Raw genomic sequence first — 22,379 nt, forward strand, 5'->3', positions numbered from 1 at the left:
TCAAGCCAAGCTACTCTTGATGATGTCATCGGGGTTATTTTTGCAGACTTCAGAGCACTCCTCCACAGCCACAGGAGACATTATGCAACTTTTTCACAGCCTGAGTAGTAGGATACTCGTCATGAGAAGTGAAAAGACTTTTATATTTAAAATCACTGAAGTGCTCCCTAAATCACCGAAATTGTTTTGCTACTGTTATCCAGTTTAAATTAGGAATATTGCTCCTAATTTGCTTCTTCGAACCTTGCACAATAGAAAGTCACTTTTGGCTTTTTCCTGTTTTTAGGAGTCGCCACAGCAAATCGTCACACTGACGACTCACATGTTGACATTTGGCACATGTTTTACACCAGATGCCCTTCCTGACACAACCCTGATTTGAACCCGGGCCACAGCGGCGAGAGCTCTGCGCCTTAACCACTAGCCTACCAGGGACTCTTAGACACTTGCACAATAATACTCTAAATATCACACAGTCCTAGTATCTCTTTAATATGCAATGGCTTGCAGATTACTATAATCAGGGCCAAAACATTTATTTCCAGCAGAGGTACATGTTTTATATTGTCAGTTCCAGTTTACCAAAACTGAATGGTCAGATAGCCCAAACTAACAGGGGTGAGGTGGAGAGACCTAGGACTGGCTGGTTGTCTTCTGCTTGTTCCATTAGCAGTAGGAGTATCTGGAGGTGTGGCATTAAGATTGGGGGTGAGTTAGAGGTTTAGGATTAGGACTGGGTTTGGGATTAGGAGTTGTAGGGGTAGGGGCAACATAACACCCTTTTTTGTGCCAATGCATGTCCTTCACACGTCGGACAGACTGGATCTGAGGTGCAGCAGCTCCCCAATCATTCCAGTGCCTGAAGTCTCCACGCTCAAACACAAACTGACTCCCTCTGTAGCCTGGATACATGTATCCCACCCACCTTCACAGGGAAGAGAAAGTCGGTCACAATTACGGGAACAACCTATACATACCTATTCATTTACTATAAAAGAACAAATTAGTTCTAAGTTCATCTAATATAAATAAAACGTATCATTGGGAAGGTTAGCGCTTACACTCCACTGATAGCCTTAGCACTGGCCACACGGCCATGGAAACCATGAGCACACAAACTGGGGACATCATCACCACCAATCTCCATCTTTCTGCCTTCAAAGCCTGCATTCTCAAACAGGTGCAACTTGTGATCTGCACTGTCCTGGAGAGAAAAACAACTGATTTTAACATTTCTGAAGTTCCATCTAAAATTACACTGATAATACTAACCATTTTCAGAGGCCTGAAGGAGCTCAGTCGGTAGCTGTGGTGGCAGTTGGTCCAGGTGCTCCAGCGAGGATACTCTCCTTTCTCAAGCACAAACTGCTCTCCTGCAAAGCCTGGACGCTCAAACCCCACCCATCTGAAGACATGGAGGATGCAACGGGTGCAACTTGAAAACAGAATGTAGATGCAGTAAAAACTGATGAGACTTGATGACAAGAAACTGAACCACTCACGGTCCTGACTCCACAATGACTGAGCCAACTCGTGTCTTCTCCGGCACATCTTCACATTCAGCAGACAACTCCACTTTTGTTCCACAAAAATTCTCAGACTCAAAAATCACCAACTGCAAAACAGGAACAGTTGGGGAATTGATGGTGTGATCAGCAAAATCCCAGTTCCATGGTAATTCTGACTTTTTCATTTCAATCCATGGACTTTTTTCTGTGAACACGATGTGTGAAGTCAAGACAAAAGTTGCTCTTATACCTTATATATAGCTCCAGTCTCTCCTTGGCCTTTATCAGCAGGCAGTTGGTCTGGGGACCCCTGTTGTTCTTTCATTTTCACTCTACCAAGCACAACAGTTACATTAATGGAGTGATTATGCAGATTTTCTATCATTTTGTAGTTTCCTGCAACACAGGAAGAATCACCTAACTTTAAAACCCTGTCATACCTTTAAACACATTAAATACGTTTCTTGATCATCTAACTATTAAAAATCAAACATATCAGCAAGATACAGTATTTGCATATTTTATTGTGCTCAAATTCTAGCTGTGCCAGCTGCATATGTAGAAATTAGACATCAACGGTGCACACACACACAAAATGCTACTTACTGTAAGACAGAGCCATCTGGCTGCAGATAGAAAAGGGGATAAGGAGAGAGTAAAAAAGAAAGGCCTGTCAACCTGTTTTTACCTGGATGACTTGTAGTTCAAGTGCAAGCTACACTGTGGCTTTTGTCGTTCCTTTCTGTCTCAGAGTGACTGTGTATGTGGGTGCGGAGGCCTGGCGAGTGGTCGGCGGCAGCCAGCGGGGGTATTTATGGTTTATTTCTGACCACAGCAGCAAAAAGCCTGTTGATGCAGCAAGTCTGTTGCACCCATTGTGTCCATCACACTGTTTCTCAATAGGCTTGCCCCTCTGTTCCTGGCACAGTGGCAAACACTGCCCAGCTCTGCCCATGAGCCATCCTATAGTGGGCACGCACACTTATTGCCAGCTAAGAGAATGAACAGAGATCAGTCTCACTCAGCACTATTGGCCCCAACCAGCTAGGTTGCTCTCTATTTTCCTGTCTTCTGCCTCTTTCTTTACACTTCTCTTCATCCAGTGCCCAATAAGCTGCATTCTTGCTTTCTTATGAAGCCATCCATCCAGTAATAATAGTATTTTTCATGTTTGGATCTAGGAGCATAAAAGGCTGCTTGTAAAACATGAGTAAGACTATGTTTTAAATATTTCCAAATTAAAGCCAACCTGTAGGCATGTGACTATCTTATCTTTAACAATATGCTGGGCAATTAAAAAAACAAACTCGGTTGCATTTATTAAAAAAAACTTTAATGAAATTCCCTCAATTTCCTCTTATTACATAGCATGTTGATCACACATGATTACAGCATTGATGAGTCATTCATTAACATTAAACAGGCAGATGAACTGATTTTAGAGTTCAAGATTTTACTCAACACCCTTCCCGATTACGTTACAGCATTCCTAAAGCTTACTGCAAATGTTGTGACCAGCTACTGAGTTATTTGATAGAACCAGGAAGGGCATCTGTACATTTTGTGGAAGCCTACTTTGATGAGAAGAATCATTCATGGCGTTACAAAAAGATTCCCTTGACCCTGTTACTACAGTTAGCCACTTGATTATTCTATTACATACAGTACATGCTCTGTTTGGATGGTAGATTATTATTTCTTAAAGTGCTTGGTAGGTTTCTTGAGACAATCTGTGATTGGTAACATAATATAAAACTCACTTTGTACAATTTAAAGTAATTACACACAAGGTGCAATCCACATATTATATTCAGTACTTCCTGTATTTACAGTGTATGTATGTGTGTTTGTGTGAAGGCAGAAACCTTGCTGAACACCCAGTGTCATCAGTCCCTGTCAGTATATGATGGCTTTACACATCCAAACAATCAGACAGTTTATGGCTTTGCTCTAAATTACACTGAAGTCTTAACCTGCCTTGAGCCTTTGTACAATAGTCGATAAAACATGTGCTTGGCATTAACACAACGCGGTCTTGGCACACAGCCTTGGCATCATATTTCATTTACAAGATGAAAGGTTCTTGATGGCCTCTTGCATATTTCAGTAAAGGTCCAAAATAAGGCACTTAAAGTGCAAAATGGAGCAGTCATGGCAAGGCGTCTGTCAGCAGCAGCGGCAGCAGAGATGGACAGATTCTTTCTCAACAGTAATGATGCAATGTCTCCTAAAGGAAACAAAATATACAGAAAAAGTTTCAAACCACAGAAGATATTTATGTAATATATTTAGCATTCATCTCACATAATGTCTGTTGGTTAGGTTTATCTGAAGTGCATTCATTTTTAGCACAGGAGGCCCAAGTGGCACTTAAACCCCTAAAACTATGCTCTTTCTTCACAAAGCTATACATAACCAGATTACTTAAGTCAAGAGCAAAATGTGGCTGCAAGCAGCAATTCCACAGGCAAATAAGAAGACTGTCAAGCAGAGGTACAACAAGGACATCTTTACCCAGTGTGCAGTTCTGATCATGATAAAAGAAAAGGTCAGAGATAATGGCCCACTTCCTGTTTTTGTCTTTGCTGTCAGTTTAATCATTGTCTGCACGAGTATTGCCACAAAATTCAAACCATTATCGCAAACCTTTTCAGCTGTTTGCATTATGACTCAGAAGCTAATTAGTCCCTTAAAATAAATGCTTTCACTCCTACAGTAATCCAGGGTATAAGCCAAATGTCAAAATTTTCATGCTCAGTGCGCCTTGATGGCTGATCCTGTTAAGTCTTATAATGCTCTACATATACAAGCATTTCAAGGTTATGTAAAGTTCTAATGTCACTAAAAAAAGGTGCTAGAAAGTTGTTTAAAAGATGCCCTTTCACCACTGCCATCTTTATGTGAGATAAAGCTTTGTCTCTGACAAACACAGAACTTTGTAACAGTCAGAAAAAATGATACATAAAAAAGTTTTAAGCGTTATAAATGTGCAAAAATGTGCGTAGATGTCAGGACAATAACAATAGGTGCTCGACCACCTATTAATTATTGTAAACCACAGTAAAAGTCTGCAGCAAAAAACATTTGTATGGCAAAATGTTATCATTTTTTAAACTTTATATTTTATTATGCAGCAAAGAATCTGTGTCACTGCTATTTTAATTATCACCTAATCCGTATTACTCACCTGTGTCAGGCTAAGCCTGACTGCCATGCTGACTAAGACGCTTCTTAGACTTGAGTTCTTTCAGCCAAGCAGGAGAGGAGGTGGCACTGAATCATACACAGAATCACAGTTCAGAATTAAAATACATGCCAAAATTTTAATAATATTTTCATCACTGCTATGATATGGGTGTTTTTCAAGTGTGCTGACTGCGTACCCTCCGTCAGTGCCGCCTATGGGTGGCAGCACCCGTGCGGCCCCTGCAAGATGAGCAGGAGAGCGTGGAGAGCGGGAGAGTTGGGAGGGAGACGGTGGTATTTCTTCATACTGCCTTTCTTTCTCTTGTCTTCTCTGGTCTTCTTCTGTTGCCCCATCTTCTCTAGCTCCTCCTCCTCCTGTTCTTTTTTTTATTTGAGCCTTGGGGAGCAAGTCAAGTACACTTTATTCAGTCATGTCGTATAAGTAAAATCTAGGAAACATATTATATTTAAACTTACAAGCAGGGCTACAGGGCTTAGGCCAGGAAACACAGGGACCCTCTGAGAGGTAGGAGGAGAACGGGCCATCTTTGCTTTTGGCTGCTCCTCCTCAGAGTCTGAATCTCTTTGCTTGGAAACTATCTCCTTTTCATCTAAAAACAGTTAAGAGTCAGAACCACAGTAAATCAAAACTAGGAGAATGCTTGTCCCTTGGATTGTTTGTGTTTGTTGGAAATATTGCTTGTTTACTCTGAATTAAAAGAATCACTGAGCTCCAAGGAGAGGCTGTAATGACCTGTGGAATCATGGACCCTCCAGTCCAGGCTTCCCATCTCAGATGACCGTGTATGGGGTCGGCGTGTTGGACGAGCTCGACTTCGCGTCCTACCCAGATTTGCCTTGGATCTCTGTGCGCTGGTATCAAGGAGAGGAGCATAGCTCTGTGCACAGACACACACACACACAGACTAATAAGCAACAGACAGAACACGCTGGACAGCACTTACCTGTGTGTACTAATGCACCACCACACTGCAACAATACAGATGCAACAGCTCATAGTTGCCCAGGTGTGTATGTAACGAAAGGTTTGTGGTATATGACCCAGAAATTTCACCATTCATAAAGCGGGAAGGTTTAGAAATAAATGTCACCAACCTCTGGGAATGGAGCCAACTCTTGCTCTCTTTGAGACTCAGCTGAATCAATGTCTTGAGAAGGGAAATCAGGAGCAGGGACAAGGTTTGGACTGTAGAGAAAAAAAAAAGATTCAGAATCATGTGTGAACACAGTCTGAGAAGAGATGGCAAGTGCATTGTTGAGATTCTTTCGGTTATATTTTTTTCAGCAATTTTAGTCAGGAGTTCTACTCCTCTGGGTTTGTGGCTCGTGCTCTATTAACCACAAGAGGGCACAGGGAGCTCAACATGGATTTAATGTGCAGCTGCACTTGTTGACGGTGTCACAGGTTTTATGATTCAAAAAGTGGAGCTCTTTCATTAAATTTCATCGTTATTATTACACATGCATTTAAACAACAATCCAAACGGAGAAAGAACTTTGGTTTCACAGTCAGGTTAGGTTGGTTCCAGTATGCCACTGAAACCAGAGCTAAACCTGAGCCTCCACCCTGAAACGCCAGGCTACTTATTTTAAGATGAAAATGCCACACAGCTATAGGGCTTCTAGTGTATATTTTAAGTCTGCTCAGTGTGACTCATATCACCTCAGTGTGAAGCCACACCTTCAGCACAAGATACAAAGGAGGACACTTAAACCTGTCCAGTCCTGTTTGTCTCCATCAAGGTAGATGAAGGAAGTAAAGCCACTTAAAGATACAACATGGATGTCAGCCTGTAGTCCACAGTATGCAGGGTTTGTACTGTGTTATAGTGCAACCTCCATCCTACCTGTCAGTGTCAGATGTCTCTTCATAGCCCCCATTCTGCAGGTCTGGCTCACTGTCTATCAAAGCATCAGTGTCTTTGTCATCACCATTTATACAATAACTGTTAATCTGTGCCTGTGAGACAGAAAGACAGACATTGCAATCAACTTGGATGTGAACAAGAAAACATGTACAAATTAACCAGAGAAACTAATAGTCTTTGGACTGTGGGAGGAAGCCGGAGTACCCGGAGAGAACCTGCAAACTCTGCGTGTTTGAGACCAGGGCCAGCCCGGAACCTTTTTGCTGTGAGGCAACAGAGCTAACCATCCCAACACTGGATATTGTGATATATAATTTGCTCAACTTCACTTTCACTTATCTTTGGATCTACTGATGTGTTTATCATATAAAATCCACTACTACTACTACTACTATTACGTTCGGCTGTTCCCGTTAGGGATCGCCACTGCGAATCCAATTCGCATGAGCAATTTGACACGATTTTACGCTGGATGCCCTTCCTGACACAACCCTCTCCACAGCCACCCCTGTGGCTAGATACATAACCACTCCTGGGGGCAATTTAGAGTGTTTATCATATAAAATCAAATGATGTAAATGTTCCTCATTGTTCTGTAAATCTGCATATTATAACTTCACATTGCAGAGCTGAGGCGGGGAGAAAATGGACAGTGTGCTGAGCCAAGATCACTCTCTATGGGGGAGCGAGGACTTCGGATCAGCCGAGCATGTATCTTTTAATGAGCCGGTCACAGAGGCTGAGCTGTCCTCAGTAAACACCATGCATGTACATGCATGCGCACACACACTGCTGCATCTCCGCTCTCCATGGACCCAGCCCCCCCCCCCCCCTCCACGTTACATTGATTTACATTCATTTCCTGGAGACTTAGCATAACTTAACATAAAGATGTTGAGACCCCATAATGTGACTGGAAACAGATTTAGATTTCCACAGCATGAGTAATATCAGGCCACACACGACACGTTACAAACAAAAGCAGCTACTGAGCACCTGCTCCTCATAAACATTCCTTTAGAGTCAAATTGGTTCAAAGGGTACATCCAAGGACTGTGTCATCTGATATTGTCACGTGGACACAAACAACCCTTGAATAAACACCTGTGCTCTGATGATTTCATACACATCTCCTTCACAAGTCCATTCATCACTCAGGACTCACAGAACAGCTTCCTTTGCTTAATGCCTGGTTATCTGGCAGCATCACACCATGAGTGAACAGTTTTCTAAAAATGTTCCTATAATCACACACTGTGTTCAGAGAAAACCAAAGTCTGGTCTAACAGAGACACAGTTGCTCTTACCTTACATTAGTTTTGATCACGTGACTCCCAACACCTCCTTTCCATACTATTCCAAACAGCCTTCCAAAAGAGAGTGCATTAATGCTCTAAAGAATTCCTGTTTGGCAATGGTACAAGTATGCAACAATGAATGAGACAAAGGAGCAAGTGTATATCCTCATTTGCACACTTGACAAAACATTTCTCAAGGCTATGTTTCAGAAAAACAAAAGATTACTCTGCCAGAGAGAAAATGCTGTTTGTATCGCCTGACCACCACTATTTGCAATATTTGGTATTGTAGTTGCTAAAAGTTCTACTGTGTTCACTAGCTAGTCACTATCATCATTTGGTGCTGGGCAGGTAGTCTATACCGGGTGTATCATAGTGTTATTTGATAAAAACATCATCCTGCTCCAGTTAGAAAGAGATGAAGTTGATTTTAAACCCAACCACTAAAGCTGGAAGCTGTAAAACCAAACTACTTTGTAAAGCGGAGGGGAGCTGTGATAAACCCTGTTTGGTTTATCAACATGAGTGGCACCAATCACATGACACAGTCATTTGTGTCAGCTTTAATTTACATGTGTACAGATTCAGAGATAAACACCATGAAAGCTCTTTCAAGGCCGTTGTGTACAGATAAAAGTGACAGATATTCTAAAAAAACAAAAACAAAACACACCTCTGAACTGCGTCAAACCCGTGTATTTGTGAGTGCACCAGTAGAGTATGTGCTCATGAGGGTGGAGGATGTACAAGTCAAGACAGAGTCCTCATTACAGTCTTCAGTCTACAGCTTCATTACAGTTTGCTTCCACCACATTTTTGTCAATGGAATGTGTAAGGGTTATGGTTTTAAGATCTAGTGGAGAGGATAATATTCTGAAGAGGCAACAGGTACAAATAACTGTGACTGAAATCCAGGACAATATGAAGCGAAGACTGTCAGTATAGCATTACCTCTATTAAAGGAAAGAGATGGATCATCAAATTAAGAGTGAAAACAGCCTGCAGTTTATTTATGCTTACAGTCTTTGGACTCACCTACTTTGCCGTATAAGGAAAGAGACTAACACTTGTATATGGTGCGTGCAGGCCACAACCACGGCTAACACTTAAAAAAACTTCAGAGAGCATATCTTACAGTGTAAAGAGAAAACTGCCTCATGAATTGCAAGTGGCACCCAAAAATACATTTGTCTTATCCCAGAAGCAGATGATGCCAAGATATACTGCAAAGATTTAAAGTATACATAATCAAATACACAGTGTGTGTCTGCTATCATGCTCTTTTCGGCAACACAGTCCCTGCAGCCCTACTGGACGAAGTACTGCGTTGATGGCTCTGTCATAATTATGGCTATTACAATTCTTGTGCTTCATCTTGACACCAATTTATTTCCTGTACATATATACTGGAATGCAGATTAACACTCATGATTATGAAAAACTCAGCTGAATTATTCCTATTGATTAAAAAATATATATTAAAATGTAAGAATGTAATTACCTTTTTCTGTGTGAAATTTCCCCTCCAATTGTCAGTAAAATGTTATATGATGTAATGTGCACTATTGCAATCATATATAATAGAAAAAAAAATAGTATTTTCATAAACATTAGTTGCTTAAACCTTGTCTAACTGTGTCACACTTTGTTATAATCCTCTGCATTATCTCTGACACACAGCACAGACAGGGAGCAAAAGGCTATGCATGTACCCTATACTGATAAAACACTACATTAAGACAGCTTTATCAGATAACTGTGTCCTTCCTGAAACTGACTGCCATTGCCTACTGCACTCCTTTTTTACATTTGCATGCTTATCTGTTAACACGTGGGCGTGAAAATATTAGAACACAAGGGAAATGCCATTTTGCTTTGGAGTAAAATGTAAAAATTACCTAAATGTGGGTATTATTTTGATGAATGCAGGCCTTAAAAACTGCTATGTTCATTCATCACTGTACTTAATGGCCATGGAAGCTAGCCAACCAAGCCTTTAAGGGCTAATAATGTAAAAGCTGATTTTCATTAAACGATTCAATCCATTAGTTTTAACCGGGATATGATAAATGCAGAAAATTTCAGAGTATTCCTTGCATCTACTGCATTAATGTATCAGATCTTACAGAGCAGGTTTCAGTGGTTCTCCTCTGTAGAGTCTGGCGACTTCTGAGTGAGAAGCGACGCAGGGATCTCCTGCTACGTCTGGCAAAGCTACGAAGTGGTGACATGGCTCTCTGAAACCTTCCTTGACCATCTCCCCCTTCCTCTTCTCCTTCTTTATCCACATCTCCCTCCTCTTGCTTCTCTTCTGCACTGTCCCACACCAGCTCCAGTGCCCCTTGCAAGGATTGTCGTACGCTGTCCACCCAGCCCGCCACCTGCAGCTGGGCAGCCAACAGTTTCCCTCCCAGGAACTGCATGGTTAAATGGTTCACACAGCACCAGAGAAAGTGAAGTTTATCTTTTTTTGGATGAGTCAAAAAGTGGGGTCTGTGATCTGGCTTTCAGCTGTCATTTTCAGAAAGCAAAAGGTAAACAGATCACAAACTGTCTTTTGTAGAAAGAAGGCTTCTGATGTCATAAATAACAAGATACGGTCTAGCTTTTCTTTAGACAGGATCCATCTTCATATGGTTCAGGTCATACAAAAGTCCTGGAACTGTCTATTATTTCCTATCAGTAAAGAAAGAAATACTCTGGCCAGGCAAGTATTTGTACAGTGACACTATTCCACTACAGCATTCACTATGATGGATGGGACATCCTAAACAGCAGTGTCCCGAGAAGATTTTCCCATTATCACATGATCATCCATTTAAAAGACTGACAGAAGTCTTTATCAAAAACATCCCGTTGTCCAAACTCTCGATTTAAAATTTTTTGCATAGCAGCTTTGAGTCTTGCACACAACAGTTTGGACAGTTACCTCTCTTCATGTGCACCCTCGTTTCCTGAGACTTGTTCTGCCACAGTCAGGCCTGTTCTCTTGTGGCCTTATATCCCTGCTCACATCGTGACTCCATTTTCCATTCAGAAAAATAACAAGGAAAAGCAGCGATGAAAATATCTGCCGCTCCAAACAGCCAAAGGCAGGTACAGAGAGGTAGATCTCTCCTCTATCTCCTCTGGACCTGTGTGATTTCACAGGACATCACAACATAGTGGATATGGAAAATCTTGAGGGAAGGAAAGTGCGATAATCTCGGCCTGGGTGCTTTCTGTACCTCCCCACACTGCTCTCTTCCTGTAGGCAAATGCAGGTAATGAATGATCCATCAGGAGAGGGCTGAGACAAGCAGAAAACAGGAAGACTTTTGGAAAGTTTGAGCAACAGGGAGCACTGGAGAAGAAAAAAAGAATGGATGTGGACTTTCTTGTCTGCCGTTTAGCCCATCCTCTTTGTGTGTATGTGTGCCAGAAAGTATATGTGTTTGTGTGTGTGATGGGCTCCCTCTCAACACAGGGTGGTGAGATTGAGCAGAAAGACAGATATAGAAATCAGATAGGGGCGCCATGTATGGTCATTCTGACATGCTGCGCTGCTGGACATGTCCAAATGAAGACATTATAACCACATAGCACCTACAGCCTACTCACTATAAGCTCCATCCGTCTGTCTGTCAGCTGCACAGCTTGTGCCTGCCCAGTCAACATTTTCCTCTTTCTGCTCTGTCAAAGTAACATGCTTTTCTCTGCCACACAACAGTGTCTCTGCTGTAGAGATTTTCTTGTTTTTGCTTTATAGCAGTGTAAGGTGCTCTACATGATAAACATGTTGGTTTCTGTGGTGCAGAATTCTAAGAGCAGCAGCGCCACTCAGTGGTCCAAACAACAATGTACTCAAACTGTCATGACCAACAAAGCTTCAATACAAATGGCCTATGGCAGGTAAGTGGTTTTGTACACTGCCCCTTACAGTAGTTCACTGGTGATGTGGGTTATGGTTTGTTTGCTGAAGTGTGCACACAGCAAACAGAAACACAATACCACAAAGATGTACACACACATGGTTTAGGGCTCCAGAGCAGTGTTTTCATTTACTCTGCAAAAATGCTGCATGTTCAAACAGGCGGTGAAGTGATCTGTTGTGACTGGCACAGACCGCTCAGCTGCTTATTCATACAGATGTACTCTCAACTGCAACTCTTTGTTCTGTTCACCTTGAATTGTTTGCTGCAGAGCCTGTTTTCATAGGAAGGTCTGATCAAACTTCTCTGTCATTTTTGGGTTTTTAATGTTCATTTCTGTTGCAAGATCTAACGTCAGTTACATACTGTACTTGATCTGGTACTTTGAGTTAGTATAGTCTTTGTGAGTGTGTTTGTTTGTTGTTAGGCTATTAATGGAGGCTAACCCTGCTAAGTTGACAAACATTTTCCAGCAACATTAGCTAATTACACTCCCAACTGATTAAGACTACTTGTTCCAGGCATTACAGTGATGATGTGTGTTTGTGAGTTGGCCCGGAAGTTAGCTCAGGGATGATTTATTGACTGCAGCTACACTACAGCTTCAATAGGTCTTTATCAGATAATGAACTCTATATTAGAAACAGCTGATATTCATGTGTGTGATCATATTAAATAATCTGCATAATTGTTCATGCATTATTAATTTTATAACAATTAGCATTAATAAAAAGTTTATAGTTTTCTCAATTGTCAGATAAAAGACCTACAGGTCTCCAGCATAAGGCTAAACTACTGACTGCACAGTGTTATAAAAAGCGAACAATGAAGTAATCACACGGCTATAGGAATGAACAGGTGATAAAGTGGATTTTCACTACTGAGAAGAAAAAAAACATCCTTGTTTACTTTTGTTTTAAACTGAAATTTAAAATTCATAATATCTTTATCCAGCAAAAAGCAATATTAAAGCAATGTGGACAAAATCCTCTCTGACATTAGCTATAACTTTTAATGTGATGTTGATAAGAAATATCAGAAACTTATGAAAGAAAGTCATTTTCGGCTTTTCCCGTTTTTTTTTTTAGGGGCCACCACAGCGAATCGCCACACTGACAACTTGCATGTTGCCATTTGGCACGTGTTTTACGCCGAGCAGCACCGCAGAGTTGCACTGTCGTTCTTGGCTGCTATCTTCCTTTGGAAGATGTTGAAATCAATAGCAGTAATTATACTTAAGACATTTTAAGTCACTGACCTTTGTCAAAACACATTTTACAACCTTTTGACTGTCTCTCTCAAATACTGGGCCATTTTAATAATTAGGTACCTAGCTAAGTAGCTCAATTAGCTGAGCTATTTACAACAACAGAACACAGAATTAGTTTGCAAGCATGTACAGGTCATTAAAATCAGCACTTTGCTGATAAATCCCACTGTTCCCTATAGAAAACAATGGATCTGAATCAGCTGTTTGGAACAATTTGAAGCTATAGAGTCACGCGACCTGCTGTTGTTTTTGACCCCTCAATATTGTAGCTCTTCTATCATAAGAGCTCTGAAACCAGTAATTTAAAGGAACAACACATACACCCCTCATGAACTACACCTTTTAAACTTTGGTTCTGTGCAAATAAAGTTAATTAGTTAGTTAATTACTGAAGTTTAGAGGTGCTGGTAGGCTGATTTTGCTACCTATGGACAGTGCCAGGCCAGCTGCTTCCCCCTCTTTCCAATCTTTATGCTAAGCTAAGCTAAGCTAACTGGCACCTACCACTAACACTTATGAGGTAACATTTTTGTACACAAACACTCACCCAAAGCTGCTGGAAATAACCCATCCAAGATGCCCATGTGAAATAATCCATTCCTCCTTTGTAAACCCAACCTTATCTTTGTCTTTTGCACAGTTTTTTTAAAGTATTTTCTCTGTGCACAAATGAGATTAAAATGAAAGTACTAGACAGACAGCTGTACTACAACGACAGAGGAAGTCATAACCTCAATTCCTGTTAAGATTTTGCAGTCATGACAACAGGCCTACATACATAAGTACACCACCGGACACAGAGATCATATAGATTCATGTACTATTGCAGATGCTTGGAAGATTCAGAAAAAGCAATGATGGAAGTAATGGAAACAAAACTGTCATTGTATATAACATGAAAAAGAAATTCTTACTTTTTCAAGGATGTTAATATGAGAATCAAAACTGAGTTAATTTCAGTTTTTTTGTCCAACCTCCTAAGTCAACACTTAACCTTCTCTCACACTCTGTATTTTTGTATTGTACGAAATAAGCTACGGTTGTCAGCAAGAGCAGATAATACTACTGACACATGGCACATAGTGTGGATTTCAGCCCATGTTTGAGTCATTAGTCAACGTCACACCTACACACCAGCACATGCGCCACATCTGAAGCAAGTATTACAGGATATTTTTCGTTGCTCAACAGGAATGGCAATGTGTCGGTGCAGGTGAGGCGTGCACCGTTCCCAGACTGATATGATTCAGCAGTGAAACAGCTACATGTACGCTCTTGTCTCTGTTATTTAATCTCACCCTCTATCTAACTGAACAGTTTAATAATTGTAAATTAGGATCACATTTAATGGCAAGAAACTACTTTATTCTGCAAGAAGACAGAACTTTTTTGCTATCCAGCCTTCATCAGTGTCACAGTCTCATAGTACTGCTTCTTTAAAGGTGACAAACAGGTGAAACCTCGAGTTAATTAGCCTGCACCTGGTTGAGTAGATGAAACAAGCTGAGTTCTTAGAACACAGGTAAAAGTGACAACATATTCAAACTCATGTAAATGGAAAATGGCCCTATACTTGTATAGTGCATTTCTAAGCAGTGTAGCACCACTCAAAGTGCTTTCATACTATTTGTCTATTCACCCATTCACACTCCCAAGCCCACACAAATTCACACACCGGTGAGCAACTTGGGGTTCGGTGTCTTGCTCAAGGACATGAAGGCATGTTGACTGGAGGAGCCAGGAATCAAGCCACCAACCCACCAGTTAGGAGACGACCCACTCTACCCCCTGAGCCACAGCCACAGCTCCCCCATCTAAATTCTAATTTACAATTATTGGGTAACACTACTGGTATAATGTACTAGTATTTCCTGAGTGCGGTGGAGCCCAGGCATAAAAGATTAACTTAACAGTTTGGCCTTTCACATGCTGCTGATCACAACAACAAAAGGTCAGTCAGGTATAGACACAAATCAAGTTGAAATGAATGGGACTAAAGTTTGTGTTTACCTCGTGTTTGTCTTCATCATCTGTTTCATCTTCCACTGTATCCATGTCATCCTCACTCTCTGTCTCTTTGTCCTCTTCTTCTTCCAACATGGAGATGAACTCCTCTGACCTCTCCCTCACCTCCTCTTCCTCCTCCTCCTCATCTGGACTTTCCATGGCTGTTGTAGGCTCTGGTCTGTATGGTCTTACCACCTGCTCTGGTACTTTGTTTTCCCGAGGATGGACATTCAGGGGCAGTAGCACCTCCCTTGCTTCCTTACTCACAGGGTCAGCTGCCCGGGTCTGGACTGGATGAGGTTCTACTTTCGCCTGTGAGCCCCATCTCTTTGGTTTGACAGAAAAATCTTCAAAATCCACCTCAATCAGGGGTTTTCGGACAGAGAAGTCATCGTAATTTACTTCGATATTACTCTCAGTGGGCCTGTAGGTTTTTGCTAAGGAGGAATTTGGTGTTTCTGACTTCTGATGCACATCGTCAGAGTCAAAGCTGATTAAATTTGACTTTGTTTCATGCACTGCTCCTTCCTTCTTATTTCTTTCTTCATCCATTCTCAGCTTTTCCTCCATTTCTTTTGCTCGCTTTCTTTCCAGTTCCTCTCGCATTTTTTCCCCCAGCTCCTCCGCTCTTTCATTCTCTATCTGTCTCCTCCATTCCTCTTCTCTTCTCTCCTCCTCTCGCTGTTTTTCTATTTGCCTCATTTTCTCCATCTCTTCCTCTTTTTTCTGCTGCATTCTCCTCTCAAGCTCCCTTCTTGTTCTCTCCTCCTCCTGTCCCTGTCTTTCCCTCATCCTCTCTTCCTCTTCCAACCTCCTTTGCCTCTCCCTCTCTCTTTCCTCAGCCTCCTCTCTTAATCTTTGCCTCTCCCTCTCCTCCTGCCTGAGTCTCTCCTCCATCTGCCTTGCTCTCTCTCTGTCCTCCTCTCTTAATCTTTGCCTCTCCCTCTCCTCCTGCCTGAGTCTCTCCTCCATCTGCCTTGCTCTCTCTCTGTCCTCCTCTCTCTGTCTTTGCCACATCAGTTCTGACTGTCTTTCTATCTCTTGTTGTCTCAGCCGTTCCATTTCTCTCTCCTCTTCTTTTAACTTTTCTCTCTGCAATTCTTCCTGCCTCCGTCTCTCCCTTTCCTCCTCCATCAACTTCTCCCTCTCCTCTTGTCTGAGTCTCTCCTCCATTTGCCTTGCCCTCTCTCTTTCCTCCTCTCTCTGTCTTTGCCGCATCAGCTCCGCCTGTCTTTCTATCTCTTGTTGTCTCAACCGTTCTCTTTCTCTCTCCTCTTCTTTTAACTTTTCTCTCTGCAATTCTTCCTTCCTCCGTCTCTCCCTTTCCTCCTCCATCAACCTCTCCCTCTCCATCTGCCTTGCCCTCTCTATTTCCTCCTCTCTCTCTCTTTGCCACATCAGTTCTGACTGTCTGTCTATCTCTTGTTGTTTCAGCCGTTCCCTCTGTCTCTCCCTTTCCCTCTCCTCCTCTCTCCGTTTTGCTTCTTCCCTAAGCCTAATCTCTTCTCTCTGCCTTGCCTTTTCTTTCTCCTTTTCTTCTTCTTCTTGTTTACGCTCCTGTTCTAGCTTAACTCTTTCCTGTTCGCTCTCCTCTGCTCTTAGTCTTTTTTCAGCTTCCAAATGTTTCTGCCATTCCTCTTCTTGCTTTTGAACATTGTCCTTGTTCCGAAGAATTCCTTCTCTTCTGTTGACCAGTCCCAAAACAGCGGTCTCCACCTCCCCTTCATCCTCAGTAGCCTCTTCTTCGTCTGAGCTGGATTCAGACACTGAGCCCAGGATCATTGGAGGCCCACCGTCATCTCTCTCCACGATACCAAAGCGAACAGAGCGACGTTTGCTGTTGTCCCTTTTTGGAGCACTTGAAGCTGATTCTCCTTCATCAGCGGCAGTTTGGCCTGCAGATGGGCTGTGAGTGTGCAGTCGAACCTCTGATGATTTGTTCTGCTCATACTCCCTTGGAGTCTCTGTTGAGCTTTCCAGTGGCTTCTCAACAGCATCTTTAGCTGTTTCCACTGGGCTCTCTATGAGCTGTTTACCTGTGGAGACCTTTAAAGATGGCTCCACGGCCTGTGCAGATAATGTCCCAGTTGCAGGAAGTTCAACAGGTGGCATTTTTGGTGTTTTCTCCACAGTTGGAGAAGCTGCTTGTTCAAAGCTGTGAAGGGAGCAGTAGTTCAGGTCAAAATTCAAAGATTAATGGTCCTGTTTGCTTTAAACAAATTTTCACATATAAATGGCTGCACATCTAATGTTACAGCAGAGAAGTACACTCACTGGCCACTTTATTAGGTATACCTGTACAATTGTATGCACTTCAATGCAAAACTTCCATCTTAACACCTATGTACAGAAAGCTCAAAATGTTTCTGTTTTTGGTGAAATTGTCATAAATGTATAAAATCAATTATGTGTTTATTATTGAGGTCATAGTTAAAGCTGGTGTTGTACAGGACTACATTATATTCAGAGGTGTACCTAATATTCTGACCCTCTCATGTATGTGCCAATAAACCCCCTCCTTGGATACACATGCAGGAGAATGTTCTTTTCTTTTAATTCTTGTCTAGTCATGTTATCAAACACAAACAGCACAGAAAAACAGAGCTCACTCACCTACTAGAACGAGTTCGGGGAACAACCTGAGGCTGCTTCTCAGTATTTGGAGCCTCAGAATTTGTTTCTGCAGCCCATTGTTTAATGCGCTCCTTTACACCTCCTGTACCACTTATAACTTCTGGCTCGTCTTTCTTGGTCATGGTCTCTGACCTTGAAGACGAACCAAACAGCTGACTGATTCTACGTTTTATGCTGCCTCCTCTGCTGTAACTCTCCAGCGGTTGCCCTTCATCATTCTCTCCGTTTGACAGTTTTGAAGCTGTTTGGCTCTGGTCTTGATCAGAGGACGCTGGCTTGTTTACACCTCCTGTATCAGTTATAAGTTCTGGCTCGTCTCTATTAGTCATGATCTCTGATGTTGACGAAGAATCAGACAGCTGACTGGTTCTACCTTTCGTGCTGCCTCCTGTGCTGGAAAGCTCCATCATTCCCCCTTCTTTGCTCTCTCTGTTTAATGGCTCTGAAGCTGTTTGGCTCTGCTCTGTATCGGTGGACAATGGTTTGTTTACTCCTCCTGTACCACTTTTAACTGGCTCGTCTTTCTTGGTCACGATCTCTGACCTTGAAGACGAACCAAACAGCTGACTGATTCTACGTTTTATGCTGCCTCCTCTGCTGTAACTCTCCAGCGGTTGCCCCTCATCATTCTCTCTGTTTGACGGTTTTGAAGCTGTTTGACTCTGGTCTGGATCACAGAACGCTGGCTTGTTTACACCTCCTGTATCAGTTATAACTTCTGGCTCCTCTTTATTGGTCATGAACTCTGATGTTGACGAAGAATCAGACAGCTGACTGGTTCTACCTTTCGTGCTGCCTCCTGTGCTGGAAAGCTCCATCATTCCCCCTTCTTTGCTCTCTCTGTTTGATGGCTCTGAAGCTGTTTGGCTCTGCTCTGCATCGGAGGACAATGGTTTGTTTACTCCTCCTGTACCACTTATAACTGGCTCGTCTTTCTTGGTCATGGTCTCTGACCTTGAAGACGAATCAGACAGCTGACTGATTCTACGTTTTATGCTGCCTCCTCTGCTGTAACTCTTCAGTGTTTGCCCCTCATCATTCTCTTTGTTTGACGGTTTTGAAGCTCTTTGGCTCTGGTCTGGATCAGAGGACACTGGCTTGTTTACACCTCCTATGCCAGTTATAACTTCTGGCTCCTCTTTCTCGGTCATGCTCTCTGATGCTGACGAGGAGTCAAACAGCTGACTGATTCTATGTTTTATGCTGCCTCCTGTGCTGTAACACTCAACCGGTTGCCCCTCATTGCTATCTCTGTTTGATGACTCTGAAGTTGTTTGGCTCTGCTGTGGACCGGAGGACGCTGACTTGTTTACATCATCTTTGGTGCTGGTTGTAGATATAGTTGTAGTGGGCTGGGGAGGCACGGGCAGGCCACCAGACTCAAACCTTGAGGTGAGCTCCGAAGGCAGGCGCTTCCTGGTGCTGCCCCACCGATATATTGGATCAGCTGTAGAGGGACTGTCACTCCCTGATTCTTCAGGCTTTTGAATGACACATGATTCATCTACCTTCTGTTTTCCATCCGTTTGATCTGAGTTAGTAATAATATTCACAGATGGTTTTTGGTTTGTTTGATAGACATCTTCTTTCTGGATTGGCACAGATTTGGGTGGAGTGGTTTGAGAGGCTGGAACTGATTTTCCTGGAGCTACAATGGAATCAGGAGTTTCCTCTTTGTGAGGCTTTGCTTTACTTTCTTTGGTTGTTTTTGGTTTGTCTTTGGCATGTACAGGGCTGGGTTTGGAATCAGAGGGAGTGGACTGTTGATGAGGTTTCTGAGCAGTGGTGGTCAGAGGCGGAGTTGGGACACCAGTGGCATCTGATTTTTGAGTCTGGTTTGCTGGTGACTTAGAAGTTGCAGTGACTGCCTTTGGGGCATTGATGGAGCGAATTGTGCTGTTCTTCTGCAGAGAGAAGGGCTTGGGAGTGAGCCGAGGTTTGGGTGCCAGAGCCGGCTTTGCATATGAGGTGCCCCCAGTCTGGGAAGTCTCAATGGAGCTCTCCATAACTGAGTCACTGAAGGAGGAGAGGAGATGTTTATATAGAGAAAACTACATATTTACACTGAAAAAACATTATCACTCTCAGGCAGACACAGCCACCCCATTTTGTTGTTACAAAGAGGGCTGGATAAGTCTGGTTGGTCTAGATATTTGAAAGCACATCAGCTCTGCAGGAGCAAAGAGAAACTAACTAATTACACTGAAGAAACACCAGAAACTATGAAAGAGCTTCCTACTGCAATCATTTTTCTTTTCTTACTTAGTTTCCTTATTGAGTCCACTTTTGTAATATTAAAAAATATGTTTTAACAGTTTATGCACTGTTACTTCACAAAATCAAACCATTTAAATGACCAGTTTCTTTCCCATAATCACGATCTGACCTTGGGGATAACTGTAATGCTACTAGTAGCAGTATACTGTATATATATGTGTACACTGTAGTGTTTGTATATCAGTGGGGGACAAGTGTGAAGGACAAGCTATTTCTTTAAGGCACAAGCAACATGAATTTGGTTGTATTATTTCATGATTATTTCCAAAATAATATATCAATAATATGCCCTTTCAAATCAACAACATGTTATTAACCCTCTCTTATGACTTTTTGATACCTTTACCAACACCTCAAAATGCACCAGGTCAGTGAACAGCTGTGGTCATGTGATTTCTTTTTTTACACCAAACAGGTGACGCTACTCAAATCTTCTCAGCACAACTTGATAGTAGTGCATTATCAAGTCCTAAAATTAAAATGTACCATTAAGTTATAACATTTACAGACAGGATATGTGATATTACACCAGAATAAAATGTTAATTTGATAGTAGAAATAAAATGCACTTCAGTTTGTCATTTTAAAAGGGCACTTAATAGGAAAAAGCACTAAATGTCTAGGAATCAGAACAGACACGTAGGAGACCTGCTGTCAGAGGCAAAGACTGGGGCAGGCCTGATGAGTCATCATCACACACATCTTCAATAGCATCTGCAGTAACGACACAATCACATCAGGTCCCCAGTTGGACTGAAACCACAGACAGATAATTATGCTGCAACCCTCTTATAGTAAGACTGCCACACAAGTGTTTTGGGCAGCACACAGAAGGGAAAGGGAAATGTGTCATACACAGTATGTGAAAAAGGTAAGAGTTATGTTTCCAAAAATGTTACAATAAATACCAAAGGCATTGTATGCAGCATGATATCTGGTTTGACCTGTAAGACTTTGGCACAAACCAGTATCTCCACACCTCCCAGTTTAATACACTACAACACTTGAAGTGTCAGCAATAGTTTCACTGTTTCACTCCATTATTATCAATCTGCATCTGATTTTAAAGACCATTTTAATTCCAGATTACTGTCAGAGTGTACACTAAGACATTTTTGCAGGTGTAATGTGTTGTTGTTATCTTTTTGTTGCATTGCTCAAACACACACCTCTGGGTGTGAATGATATTGTGCAATGGGAACATATTGTGTTCCTAAAGCTGTGTAACACCACCCATTGTTGCTGCTTTCCTCTCATTTTCCTTGCAGCTGAATTCATAAGAAACAAACACTGTCTAGCAGATGAAGCTTCAGTTGATTCCTCTTTCTTATTTAGGCCTCATTCATGGATAAATCATTCTGGAGCAGGACTTTTTGAGTTTCTTTATCTTTGTTTGTCTTTAGTGCCCACTGCGCTGCTGGATAGCTTGTGAATTTTCCACCATAGAGGCCTTATAATTATACTGTAGTTTTTGTATTAATCTGGTTCTGAAAAGTACCTCGTAGCTAAAGTTATAACATAAATGTAGTGGAGTAAAAAGTACAATATTTGCCTCTAAAATGTAGCAGAGTTAAAGTATGGCGTAACAGAAAATGAAAATAATCTAGTAAAGTACAGAGACCTCAAAATTGTATTTAAGTACAGTACTTGAGTAAATGTACTTAGTTACTTTCAAGCACTGCGTTAACCCTTCTCAGTGATGCTGTGAGCAGCAAACCGCTTAGTTTGGGAGCAATTTAGTCTCAAGGAGCCAAACATCGTGATATAATAACTTGTAGCGTACATAAAACGTGAAATTAACGTTTTATCTGTCTGTTACATGTGTCATTAAGTGTTAATAAGTTACTAATAAACGCGTCAACAATAAACTTCCAGTGGTTGAACCAGCAGGTTATCCCCAAAGGCTGAACAAAGGAACCTAAGATAAATACGTGTATCTTTACGTTTAATTTAAGCTAGGTTGTCAGTCTTGTGAACGAAACTCGGAGTCTTTTGTAAAAATACAAATATGCGATATTCACACTAAGATATAACTATACCCACAATTTCTACGTTACGTGCTTGGAAAACACACAGTCCCAAAGACTGTGCACCTGCTCTACACATCAGCATTATGAACTTTCCCACCGGCTGATATAATTTGCCACATTTCGTGAGTAGGATATAAGTTGTTTTGTTGTTGTTGTTGTTTTACCTTTTGTCTTCGCGCAGTCATACAGTTGGAGGAAGGGAAGAAGAAATTACACGCGAAAAATGTCCCTCAGTTTTCCGCAATTGTCTCGCCTGGTGTGTGCTTTTTTTTTCTAACGTTAGTCATTCACACTAACAAGACGTCAGGCTGCTCCCGAACCCAGTGGACGCTCAAGTCACACACAGCGAGACATGACGAGGCAGGAAGT

The 22,379-nt window shown here is 41.8% G+C and overlaps 2 protein-coding genes across 2 annotated transcripts; both read right to left on the reverse strand.

Annotated features, from left to right (window-relative positions):
* Positions 1-696: 696 nt before the first annotated feature.
* Positions 697-1,833, reverse strand: LOC109956271 (beta-crystallin B3-like). Its single transcript, XM_020593247.1, has 5 exons — positions 1,759-1,833; positions 1,503-1,615; positions 1,273-1,405; positions 1,062-1,204; positions 697-925 (listed from the first exon to the last, which is right to left on the reverse strand). Exons 1-5 carry the CDS (start codon positions 1,831-1,833, stop codon positions 697-699), a joined length of 693 nt encoding a protein of 230 aa, XP_020448903.1.
* Positions 1,834-2,857: 1,024 nt separating this feature from the next.
* On the reverse strand, positions 2,858-22,319 carry LOC109956272 (calponin homology domain-containing protein DDB_G0272472-like). The gene is made up of 11 exons (XM_020593249.1): positions 22,175-22,319; positions 17,683-19,719; positions 15,073-17,224; positions 10,008-10,385; positions 6,563-6,675; positions 5,811-5,901; positions 5,449-5,593; positions 5,172-5,305; positions 4,892-5,091; positions 4,696-4,781; positions 2,858-3,735 (listed from the first exon to the last, which is right to left on the reverse strand). Exons 2-10 carry the CDS (start codon positions 19,707-19,709, stop codon positions 4,706-4,708), a joined length of 5,316 nt encoding a protein of 1,771 aa, XP_020448905.1. The 5' UTR covers positions 19,710-19,719; positions 22,175-22,319; the 3' UTR covers positions 2,858-3,735; positions 4,696-4,705.
* Between the last annotated feature and the right edge of the window lie 60 nt (positions 22,320-22,379).

The sequence above is a fragment of the Monopterus albus genome, unplaced genomic scaffold (assembly GCF_001952655.1).
Source record: "Monopterus albus unplaced genomic scaffold, M_albus_1.0 scaffold18.1, whole genome shotgun sequence".
Classification (NCBI taxonomy): Eukaryota; Metazoa; Chordata; class Actinopteri; order Synbranchiformes; family Synbranchidae; genus Monopterus; species Monopterus albus.